Genomic DNA, 13,127 nt, shown 5'->3' on the forward strand with positions numbered 1-13,127 from the left:
GAATCATTTTTATCTTTTTAAGAGTTTTATCAAATATTTTCTAAAGTAACCATTTGATTTTTAACTAACTTTGTAGGTTAAATTTGTCTAAAATTTGCACTGGAATAGTGTTTAATAGAGTGTTAATTTTTAAAAAGACCAACCCCATTGGAGAAAGAGTTGACTCGCGCTGGTGTCTCATGGATATGGTTGCAAGGATAATGCAGAAATAATTTCTAACTATGAAGTATTATGGGGGGGAGGGGGGGAACCATGAAGAGGAGCATTGTAGTTAAAATTGCCAAGATTTTATGGAGTAGTCTTATGATGGAGGGTTTGGGAAACAAGGTGGGGTAAATTTCACCTGGGGGAGTAAGTGTTACTGAAGGTGATTGAGGAAGGAAGTGATTCTGCTTTGCATTGCAAAAATTGACAGTGTGATGTCTAAGATTGTTTCTTAGTTAAAGTCCTTTTAATAATGGAATCGCTGTGTCTATGATGTCCCTTACTTGTTTATCATTAAGTAAATACTGTAGTTTTATTGGTAAAAGTTAAGACAGGAAATGGCATAAAGTAATTTGTTGTCCTGTTCCTTTAGCAGAGCTCTCTGCTCTTAAGTATTTTACTTCATTGCTTTTGTTTTTCTAGCTTTCAGGCCAGAACGGGCAAACTAGGTTGGGGAGGGACCCTCAAATAAATCAGCCTTGTTTATGCTGTGCCACCATGAAGGAAGACCCACAGCACCACTTATGTCCTGTTGTCATTTTGTTCCAATTCAGTGTGTGGTTGGTGGGTGCAATGCCAGCTTTGCATCTCAGGGAGGACTAGCTCGTCATGTGCCCACACACTTCAGCCAGCAGAATTCTTCAAAAGTTGCCAACCAGCCAAAGGCCAAAGAGGAATCTCCTTCTAAAGCTGGAATGAACAAAAGAAGGAAATTAAAGAATAAAAGACGACGTTCATTACGTAAGTATTTCCATAGTTGGAAGTTTTTTAAGTAGCTGTACAGTTTGACCTCTCAGACCATATTATGTTCCTTTTTTTTTTTTTTTTCTTCCGTCCCGGTACTTCTGCTTGCTCCCACCTGTAGTGTTGAGATTGAAACTGAAAAATTATGGATGTTTAAGATTTTACAATTACCTGGTAGTGAGGCATTATAAGTGTAGTTGGGAAGAAGGGGAAAATTTGGGGGAAAATGTTCTAAAGAGAAAATAAATATGAAGCCTATTCCAATCATGCAGTTGGCCCACTAAAGTATATCACCCGCAAAAATCCTTGCCTCTTACAATGTGAAGCGCATGAATTTGTTCCAAGGGGGGCATAAGTTTTATGAAGGTGAACTATAAAACCATGACCAAATTTAAATTCACTTATGTGTAAATCATTAGCTGCGATTTCAATATGGGAATAAGGGTGAAAAGTTTATATAGAATGCTTTTGTCTTCCAATTCACACTCTTCCAGGTTTGTAATTCAGTTCACAACTAAAAAAGAACCTTTCTGTTTTAGAATTTGGTGTGGAAGTATGGATATTTAATTTGATCAATACACCATTTTGTTGAAAGTTTACATAAACGTTGCCTAGGTCATATAGTGTACCATGTTTCTTGGTGATGCTTGAGAGTAGTTTTATAGTAGTTGCTATATTTACTCAACTATAAGACCCCTCCCCAATAATTAGATTCTATGTATTGAAAAATTATCAATCTTTAGAATTTTTATAGTCTAATTATTGGAAATAGGCCCTGACATTACCCCCCTCCCACTGCTATAGCAGGGAAAATAAATAAGGGGGGGAGTGGGTCAGGTGAACCCCTTGCCCCCGTAAACCTCTTCCTCTTAGAGGTGCCCTTCCCCTTCCCTCCTAGTGTCAGACCCTGGTCTTCCTGAACACATGAAGTGAGGAGCAAATTTGCAAACACTGACCTTGAAATCAACATGGTCATAGAAATTTGCATATACTACCCATAGACTTAGTTCATCCAGAGTTGATGCATATTATCTTTTCTAAATTGCTGGTGCTCCACAAATACATTTTTAAGCAGCACTCTTATAAGTAGGTATATGTAGTATAAACTATGCATAATATTAGTCCAAAGACAAAAGGCTCCTGATCTACCATATAATTTATTGGGCTGGGCCCCAGCAGAACTAACAGCATTTCAAGCCATGGTGACCCCACAGCTTAGCACTGCTCAATATGTGCGTTTACTACAGATGCCACCTGCCATAAAGGATCCATGTGCTAATTAGCCCCCCACTCATGACTGGAACTGGGTGTTCTTGTTAGGAGTCCTGGGATGCCCAAAAAAATTATGCTGATGTGTTGCAAGGCAACCTGGTCTGGCTGCACTTGATGGAGGGTGAGGCCGCATTAATCATATGTGACAGTCTGAGAGAGGCGGTGACAGATTCTGGGCAAGCTGTTTGGGTCCCCATCTGTTGATGTCTGCCAGACATTTTAGGTTAATGAGGAAACAGGAATCATTAGAAATGGAAAAGAAAGGTGCAGCTCAGCTGTGGGAGCAAAGAGGAAGTGGAAATGAATTCAGTGTAGTAGCTCACCATGACCTGAAAAAGAGTTGGTGCTGAGGGGGACTGCAGTCATTCGGCACTATCATATATCCTTTTCTGATAGGCTGCACTAACCTGTTCTTGTGATAGGTTCCCATTAGTATCTCAGCCTTTTGGCTAAGATTAAATGTAGCACTTTTTGGCATCAAGGGAATGGTGTCTGGGCTGGCTTTGGCCTTCCTGGCCTTGGCCAGGTATTGCACTACTTCCAGGTTCGGTGCCAGTTCCCTGTGGAGGGAACATCTATCCGTGTTTTTTGTTTGTTTGTTTTTGTTTTTTTAAGGGCCATAATATATTTAAAAAAAAAAAGGAGGGGAGGGGGGAAGGTGATTGCCATTAGCATGGTTGCCCTATAAGGGCCATATAGTCATATTCGGTGTTGGCTGCATTTAAATCGGATTCAGAGTTAGCTTCCGTGACTGAGTAACATGCTGCTTTTGCCAGAAGTTTTAATGATAGTGCATTTATTGAAGTTTTCTTGTATGCAAATGTAAGATGAAGGGCTTTTTTCTCCTCCCTCTCTGGGTTGGGAGAAGGTGGGGGAGATGGAGGGTGGATGGATGGAGAGTTCATCTTGTATTTGAGTAAATACGGTAAATTATTTTAGGTGTTATCTTCAGTATGACAAAATCCAGTAGACTCTAGTTTCTGGCTCAGTCTTTGGATGTGTGATTTCATGAGCAACTCTTCTGCTGTGCCCCCTTCCCCCCTTCTTTCACAGTAAATATTATGGAAATTTTAAATAGTTCTGTCTCTCACCTCTACTTCAGCATTTTTTAGGCTTTATCTGGTTTACATTTTTGTAGAAAGAAAGCACAGTTGCATGATCATTTGCAGTTTTATACCTCATGAGACAAATGGAGAATGAACCACATGGCTTTGCTGTAAGGCAAAAATTCTGTCTAATTGAGCTGGCTCCTTTGATGTACTTTTCCAGAGGCCCCATGTCCCTAAATATATCCAAAGTTGATGCCATTTTCAGAAAATGTTATGTCTTTAAAACTTTCTTCATAAGTAGGAAATTTCATTGAACTCTTTGGAATCAGGTAGACTTTTCAAAGGTTTTTCTTTTCATGCATCTTGCTGTTTCTCCATTTTATTTACAGTAACGCAAAGAACCTATAGTAAAGTGTGTAAAAAAAATTATTTTTTTTAGTGAAATACACACACACAAAAATTAGGCCATAACCACACCCCGAAAAACAAACAAACAAAAAAAAGCAAAGAGAATTATCAGAACATTGTCTAAATGTAAATTCATGATGCAACTCTAAATCTGTGTTTCAGCACTTTAATAAGTGGCCAGAGTTTCAGAGGTGTTGAGCTTCTATTGATCTCTGTGCAAAGCAAGTTATAATAAATTATCTGTCAAAAAGGAAAAGAAATACCCTAACATGCAGTTTTCTGAGGTCACAGATCAATTTCTTTTTGCCAAAAAAAGACGTTTACTAAAGTACTTCATTTACTCCTACTTAATCTCATGATTCTGTCTTCACCTGGTTTTTGGTTATCTAAAGTAGAAGTGGCTAACTGAATGTTGATTTGTTCCTGATTCCTTACACGCGTGGTCATTCAAATGTCCTCATGTATAGATCTGTGAAACTCAAAGTTATCGGAATAGCAAGGCTATGTTGCTTGCTCAGCCCCAGGAAAATATCCTTTTGATGATCAGTATTCATGTGAGAGAGTTTAAGAATGGCATGTTGCCAACATAGAAAATAAGCCAACAGTATAAACTGTTTTAGTCCAGTAAGTTAAAATATAATAGTTTTCTCAACCAAACATTCAAGTAAAATTTTGCTTTTGTGTCTTCCTGTTCATGAATGTTATGTGCATTTTTGCAGTTGAACCCAGTGTTTTGGTAAACTGATTTTTCTTTCTTTTGTCTTAGACACCTTGGTAGCTAAAAATGCCTGCTGTCCTGTGGAAATTGTTTGACCTTGTTGCTATAATCCTTAAGAAAATTATTTTGAATCCTCATTTTCCCAGCTATAATTTCTGCTACTATAGACACTTTGTAATTCTGTCTTCCTAACATGTTTGGAGGCTTCCAGCCAAATATTTTAAAAGTGGATTTCAGCTTTGCACCATCAACTTAAGAAGAGCTTACAATGCTGTGTTTTTTGGGAGGGATTGCTTCATGTTTTCTGAAGAATCTAGGCTTTCATTCTCAAAAATGTTTCTTGCCTTTGCAGTTACACAAGATAACATTACACCTAGTAACAGCCATAATAAAGTTTACTAAATGTAATATCATAAAGGACTGTAACCTTCATAAGACTCCAAATGAGAATCTTAATTGCATGAACTACAATATTTTGTCTAGTAGATTCTAGCCAAAAGATGCGATATGCTTGCCTTTGGTGGCTCAAGTGTACACAAAACTTGTGACATGAAGGATAGAAGTACTTGGGATTTAGCTGTGCTTCTGGTGTTAAGGGGTAAATATTTGATGCACAGGAATAAGTTTAGTGTTAACACATGAAGACAGAAAAATGTGATTGGCAAGGTTGTTTGGGTACATGTGATATTTTTTTTTATTAGACCGACTGAGTAGTTGGGGAAAAAGTTCTTTGCAAGCTTTCAGGTACAGTTACCCTTCTGCAGGCATAGGGAGTATCCTCCTTCTGCAGACACTCTGAAGAAGGATGCTTATGCCCGAAAGCTTGCAAAGAACTTCTTTCCAACTACTCAGTTGCTCTAATAACAGATACCACATCTTCCCAAAGAACCTTGCCTGTCTGTTCCTTAGACCAACATGGATGGCTACAACCAAAAACCCACAAAAAGGTGATTCACACTTCTTGATCTCTCTCTTGCATCTTGTGGGATGTTATGCTGTAGTAAAATCTGTGCTTACCTTCTGTATAAAAGGTGAAGCAAATTTTTAGGAGTGCCCTCTCTCCTCTTTCCCCTGTCACCTGCCAAAAGTGGGAGTGACTTGGTTCTATGTACAGGGTGGGAGGCAGACATGGCACAGCTCAAACCCTCCAGGGGCTGTCCAGGAGGGTTTTAACTTCCCCCTTCCTGCCTTGATCTCTTGACCAGGTGATTGGCAGGACTGGCTAGGGCAGGGGCTCCTTTTACAAGCTGCAGGCTGGAACAACCTGGCTTGGGTCTAACGTGGGTCAGAGGATTTTCCCTGTTCCATAGCTGGGAAATGCGGGTCTGGAAGAAGCATCATGATCATGGACACAGGCTGCCTGGGCCCAATTTGGCTTCTGAAAAGTCTCCAGCCACCTGTGTACTGCCAAAACCACCCAGCTTCTGTTGGACCAAAGCTGGGAGGGTGGAAAGAAGCAGCAGCAGTGTGGTTGTGCCTGGAAGCTGCCTTTTTCCTGACACAGCTCCTTACTGCCTGGCCCCAGCCTAGGCACAGGCAAAGCCCTCTAGCTTTGTGGTTTGGATCCAGTGGCTCTATAGGCTGTATGTTGTTGACCCTTGTTGTTGGGTTTGCTGTGTCCCAGTCTCATTTCCCTGGTTCTGTTCAAGGATAAAGGTAATGACGCAGACAGTAGGCTCCCGCAAGGGCTTCTTGACATCTTGTTGCTGAGTGAGCCATCAGAGAGCTAGCACTCTTCCATTCTGCTTGGAAGTGTGGGGTGGGGAGTGGAGGACTGTGGCATAATGGGGCTCCTTAAGGCCCTGATAATAAGCATAAGACAGTCATTAGAGGTGGCAGTAGAAACTTCTCTCTCTGAAGAAGTTCCTGTTTGTTAGTGCTGTCACTTAGTCACAGAAGACCTGGTTTTCTTTCATAAGAAGACTTTAATGCTTGTCGCTACCTTTTGTGCCAGGAGAAGGGCATTTCTCCCAGCACAAATGCAGTGCCTGTTCATAGCCTGAGCCTCTTTGTGTTGGAGCAGAGTTCCTCAAAGCCAGGTTGCGTTGCCTAGTAGGGGTTGGGAACACATGGTTTTGACCTACCATTAGGAGTTCTCCTGTCCGTATTTATGATCCCTACTTTGAGGCAGCCACAAGGTGGCTCTGTTGCTATAAATATACTTAATGAGAGAAAGGACACCTTGAAATTTCTAAAAAGGTTGTTGGTCAGTGTTGTTCATTGAAAACAAGAGTTAGATATTAAGTGAAGCTCACAACAATGTTTTTGTGACAGTGGATTTAGCATATATCGAGGAGTGGCACTTGATCTGTGTTAATCGATCAGTAAACTTTAAAAACAAATTCTGCAGAACTGCATTTTGTGCTTCAGAGTAAAGGACTCCAAGTTACTGGATCAGAGAAGGAAGAAGTGGGTGGTTGTGAGGTTCTGAGGTAGAAGAAACGTAAAGAATTCCTGGAGGAAATGATTTACTTGGGTATCTGCATTAATGTTATAGATTTTTTTTTAAGCCCAAGTTTGCCTTGATGTGGTATTTTACACTAGTTTTATCCTTTCAAAAGTTGTGTGTTACGTTACAGAAAGTAGCTGCTAAAGTTAGTTCAGGTACAAAGCTAAACCTTTGTGCTAAAACAAAGGTATGTACTACAACACAACAGAATTGAACTCTATATAATGATTAGCTTCAGTAGCCCTACAAATAATACAGTATAATTTCAGATGATCTGTTTGCAGCAGGAAAGCATTTACAAGCAATATTGCCTGACTTGCAGTATTGAATTCTGAGAAAACAAGTACAGAACATCCTGTACAGACTAATGCATTAATTGGTTCCCAAAGTATAGCAAAGCTTTGTATGAAGTCTTTAAAGACTTCATACAAGTTTTAAAACACTTCGCCTTGTAGAACTATTTAAAAATATTTGATAGCTAATCTTTTTTGGAGAGGAAGAAGAGTAGAAGCTGTTAAAAAAAAAAACAACAACTTTTTTTCAGTTTGCATGGTAATAACTCAGGTCTTTGGACTAGCCTTTACATATTTCAGGAGTGACAGAAAATTAACTACAGGCAGCATTGAACAATTACATTAATCTAGAACACAGAGTAAAAGGATGAATTTTCTTGAAACTGACACTATTAACAGCGTATCTTAACTGTACATAATGTAGACTTAATTATACAATAAGTGTTCATTAAAATTTTAGCTTGGCTATATTTCTGCCAGGGTATGATCAGGGTATATTTTGTATTTAACTCTACTTACCTTTCAACTAAATGCAAATTTCCAAAGCTCTTAAAAACAGTGTAGATACAATATTATTAGCAAGCCTCAGGATACATTATACACAGCTTTTTACTTTTATTTCTGGAAACATTTACAGTTAAGGTCCATCTCAACCTATAAAAGGTTTTCATTGCCTTAGACAAGCCACTTCCATTGGCTCATCATGTTACTGCTTACAAACTGATTTTACAGTACAAGAAGGATTTTAATTCCACTTCAGCTAAAAGTAAGTTAAAACTCAAGATCTGACAGAACAACTGGCAGATGTTCATCTTAATTTCAGCAGTTATCACGCAATATAAAAGGTATTTATTGTTGATAGCCAATACCCCAATGTTAATTTTGCCTTTTATTCTTTGTGTTTTAAAAAGCATGCGATAAATACCTGGATTTTAAAAAGCATGCTATTATGTACAGTAATCCACAGATTAACCCTTTGATTGGAAGTTAGAATTCCTTGACATTTACTCCTGCCTTTTACTTGGTAGTACAGTGATATGTTAAAAATAACTAATTGAAATAGTGCTCAAAGTAGAACAGAAACAATTTGAGTAACAGTGGTTAAACTGGTTTTAATTTTAATTTAAGGGGACCTCTAGTGGGATTCCCTTCCTGATTTCATTTGGCTTTATCCAGTTTTGCTTCAAAACCATTCTTTACAGCACGCCAGTAGATACCTATAGAAATATTAATGATTTTTCTATTGGTAATAATAAAATGACAGGTGACTTCAAATACCATACCAGCCACATGTTAAATCTGAATGGTGCTATTTTGGTATGTTAAAAATACAAGGAGCTATATTTTAAAACTACTCTGAACTAATTTATAACATCTCTAGTAGATCAGCCCACAGATTGGCCCTGTGCAGCATATCCAGTGCACAGGGCCAGGCTGGAATGGGCACCATATGTATGTAGTGCTGCAGTCGGCATGCAAGACTAGTCCACTAGCACATAGGGCTAGTCTGGGGTACAGCTGGTATGGCACAGGCACTACATGCAGCATGAATTTTGGACTGCCCCTGTATTTTGCATGCACAGCAACTGTAGCCCTGTGCCCCAGACTGGCTCTGTGCACCACAGGCAGAGACGCATAGGCAGTACTTCAGGCCAAATCATAGGGTTCCATGGGTCATATCTGACACCCCTGGTCTAGAAGAGTAAGGTAGTACGTATTCACAGTGGTGTTGTGGGCAGTTTCTGGGACAGCATTTGTAGTACTGTTGAAATACTTGTTTGTTAAAAAGGAATTGATCAGTTTCTGAGGAGCAGGGCTCTGTTCATAAAAGAAATTGCAACACTTGCAGTACTTATCAGTGAGAATTGCTGAATCTTTCAAGGTTTTTATATTGAAAGTTAACCAGTAAGATAATGCTCAACAACAATTTAAATAGAGGAGGAGTTGCATTAGATTTAATGTGTACCTGGTGCTCAAAGTAGGGCTTGTGGGCCACATCTGCCCCACTGTCAAATTTCTGCACCCATGGAGAGCCTCACCAGCCAGTTGACATGACCCCAGTTGCTGGATTGAGCCTGAGCACCAGACCAGTCCACAGCTGGACCAAGTGTGTAGGGGTTGATCCTGGAGAGCACCATGAGACACCATAGGCCCCATCCAGTGTTAGGGGTTAGTCTGGTGTGCTAGTCCCGCATGCCAAATTTGGTTTGTGGGCCTGCTGTGCTCCATCATCTGGCCTGTGTATCTGAAAGGTTGGGCATCACTGGTTTAACGCATATGTTGTCCTTATGTCAAACATTTTAAAAAAACAAAACCAAAAAAGAACAACCCCTCTATTCTGAATGAACTTAAAGGGGTAATAGGACAACAGCCAGTTCTGAGGCTATGCCTCATACTCAGAATTTAGAATGAGATGACAGGGCACCATGCATTCTGCATGGATGAACTTAACTGATTTGTCTAAAGACATTTAACAGACTTCTGATAAAAATATAAGGTTGAAGGTGTTTGGATGATTGCACCACCTCGGGAGTTTAATGCTAAAATTTTTTTTTCTAGCAAGACCACATGACTTCTTTGATGCACAAACACTGGATGCTATTCGACATCGAGCCATCTGCTTCAACCTCTCAGCTCACATAGAAAGTTTAGGAAAAGGTCACAGTGTTGTATTTCATAGTACTGTAAGTATTATATTGTCCTTATATTTATATATCTGCATCTGAACATGTAATTGCTTTATTGATATTCTAATTCTTACCTAAGTGATCACTGTGCTGCTGACATTAAAAAAAATGATGATCATGCTTTTTACCTAATTGCTAACCATGCAAGTCAAGAAATTAACTATTAAGCCATATTGGTAATAGTTATTGTAATCATATTTTTGCATTGTAGATCTGAACATTTTTATAACTTTTCCTGCTAGGGGAACATACAGCTGTAGATTTGTAATGATGAAAAATGTACCTTCATTGTCTTCCAAGTTAAATAAATAAATAAATTGCTGGCTTCTTACTATGAATCCATGTTGGTGATGTCATGTGGGATTTTTAAGGATTAATATTAGAAAACAGAAAAGGATAACAGTGAGCATTAGAGAATATTACGGTTCTTCATATAAGGAGTTTAAAAAGCTTAATATTTAGTTTGAGGAAGGGAAGAATAAAAGGTATGTGCAGTTATCAAACACTATGGACTTTTAGTATATGTTGTACTAGGTATGGCTGATGGAAACACTACATATCAAGGCCTCTTTCCTTATACCAGATAAGGCCAAAATTAATTTAAATTTAATGTTGGCCATTTCCCATTAGCATACCAACAAAACACTGGTAAAACAGGGATTAAGTAGTAGACTGGATGTATTCCTCTCTATACTTTTTAAGAGTTGTGTTAGATAACTTGCAAAAATATGTAGACAGGCTGGACTCATTAGAATACGGTGAGAAGAACAAGAAAATTTGCTACAAAAAACTGGGTGACAACATCCCAGTAATAAAGATTTATGCCTCTTTCTTGGGTGAGGTGATACTGATATGCCGAAGAGTCAAAGGCATAGATAAAGAGATGAGTTTTCAGTGGTGGGCTGCACGTTCTTTAACAATTTGTATGTGGAGTATGAGGGATTGTTCTTTTTTAATGTAATAACATTAATTGGATTAGTAGAAAGATAACTGCCCTACTTAAATTTAGGGCGCGTTACCCTTGACTTAAGCTTCCAAACATAATGAATCCAGTCACATTCCATTCATGAGGGTGAGGGTGGATTTGATTTAAATTGTGATTTAACTCACTGGTCAGGAAGCTCTGATCGTTGTTTTCTACAAAAAGTGCATTCTTGTTATTTGATATCCTTTATTCATTTAACTTCTTGCAACTTTGCATTTTTAGAGAAAGGTAAGGGCTTGACTGTGTATACACAGTCTTGCAGAGAGACAAAGAGGACTGATGGGTAGGTAATCAGGTGTGTTCTCTCTCATCTCCATATACTGCTGTTAACAAGGATGTTGTCTCTGGAGATACAAATCCGCAGTCCAGATCCACAGTTTGAGAACTGAAGCTAAGCATCACAGAGATGCTTAATGGGATCTTCTAGTCTGAGCACTGAGTCCCATTGGGTTGAGTGGTTTTCTTTAATCCTTACTAATCAATAGAGGAGCCTCTGGAACCCCATAAGATTGGGCCCCTAATACAGTCCACGACATGTTGTGACCTATTTATAAAACCTTTTTAAAAAGGTTACATGAATAATATTGTTTCATAGTATATAATTAGAAGTTATAATCCTTATTCCATGATGATATCTTTGAGGTTTAACATATCTTAAATTAAAACTACCTTTATATAGCTTTAAAAAAAATCTTTAAAAAAATGATTTAAATAAAAAAAAGTGTTGGGTTTTTTTTAATCGTTGATTTTTATCCACCCTGATGAGGGCACATACAAAAGGTATCTTAATATGCCTGAAATGTAAGATGTCTTTCCTTCTTAGAAGCCAGGTTATCTAGGCCTACTAGCTGTTGTGGCCTGTGTTAGAGTTGGTGACCTGTCTTCCTACCCAGTCTCAGCTTCAAGGAAACACCAGAGTTTCATTATATTTGCTTCAAGGAAACACCAGAGTTTCTCTGTTTATTGTGATTATTCTTATTTTAATTATCTCTAATTCTCAAGTTTTGAATTAACCAAGCCTTTCAGGCTGTTCAGAGAAAAATAGAAAATCGTCATAATTGATCGGTTCTTCTGGAGGGAAAAATGCTTTGCTTATACCTACCCCTACCACCTCTCCCAAACTTTTGCCCAGATCCATAGCAGATGTGGAAGCCCAACTCTGACAACTAGAAAATCTTGTAAGGGGGGAGTAAAAGCAGGATGAGGTTTGGGCCCTAAAATTGTATCCTCGCTATGGATCTGGGAACAGTGGCCCAAATGTGTTTTCTCAGTTCTTAAAGAATCTTCTACACACTTTTAAATCCATCCTTTTTTAACCAGGAAAATTTGTAAAGTTCTTGTGCTGTTCATGTATTTGCATGGTGCACAATACATTTTGTTTTTCTTTAAATACCACTTTAAAAATCCGTACAGAGTATTTGATTCTTTATGGTATATGATTCTTTATGGTAAAATGCTATCAGAATTGACTTCTATTATAAAAGCACTCAAGCTACTATATTGACTGGCATATTTGGCTGAAATTGCTGCTACTTGTTTTGTAAATGCTATGGGAACTGATGATTTTTTTCCTCTTGATCTTTTCTTGCCTAAACTCTGACTTGCTTTATTTATTGTCATTTTTCTGTCTTGACATTTGGCTTCCCCTTTCTATTAAGCCAAGAGGAAAGTATCAAGCACATCCCATTTATGTTTCAGTGGCAGATGCTGATCTGTTTAAACTACAGTTTATAGTTTGTCGGTCTCAAATGATGTTTTTTACTATTTATGATTAGCTTTGAAATTTGATAGACTTGCCACCTTCTTAGAATATTGGAAAGTGATCTCTCAAAAGAAAGATTTGTGTGTTTTCATGGATTTCAGTTTCAGCTTACAGCAGCAGCAACTTTGGATACTATCATTGTTATATAAACTAGTTCTCTGGATTTCTGATTTTGAATATTGATATCAATTTTCCTGCCTTTGCAGGTGTTCTTAATTTTTATCTGTTAGAGGCAAAATACAAGTACAACATGCACAATTATCCTTCCTGGGTTTATTTCAGTGCTCTGTATCTTTGTTTTGCTAACCCTGCTAGTTCCACTTCCTATAACTATTATAAACTATTACAATTTTTTTAAAATGTTAAACAAATCTGTGAAACACAAGAAGTAAATTTGTTGCCAGACTTAAAAAAAATTTTTTTTTAAAGGATGAGGTTTTTCTCTTCTCCAGAAGAGGTCAGTAGAATTCCATTTACCAATAATAACCTATCCTAATTCTGAACTTGGAAACCTTACAGATGCACAGTACGGCATAGATAGATCTACATAAATTTA

The 13,127-nt window shown here is 38.2% G+C and overlaps 1 protein-coding gene and 1 pseudogene across 2 annotated transcripts in view; both read left to right on the forward strand.

Annotated features, from left to right (window-relative positions):
* Positions 1 to 13,127, forward strand: part of AEBP2 (AE binding protein 2) — an 80,275-nt gene that overhangs the window by 54,524 nt on the left and 12,624 nt on the right. For both annotated transcript variants that reach the window (XM_019489463.2, XM_006269775.4), the window contains exons 4-5: positions 759 to 945; positions 9,697 to 9,821. In XM_019489463.2, coding sequence (XP_019345008.1) covers positions 759 to 945; positions 9,697 to 9,821 — 312 coding nt within the window. The remainder of the gene's footprint in view (positions 1 to 758; positions 946 to 9,696; positions 9,822 to 13,127) is intronic.
* LOC132250467 (U2 spliceosomal RNA) lies at positions 2,650 to 2,780 on the forward strand (annotated as a pseudogene).

Source organism: Alligator mississippiensis, chromosome 4 (genome assembly GCF_030867095.1).
Source record: "Alligator mississippiensis isolate rAllMis1 chromosome 4, rAllMis1, whole genome shotgun sequence".
NCBI lineage: Eukaryota > Metazoa > Chordata > Crocodylia > Alligatoridae > Alligator > Alligator mississippiensis.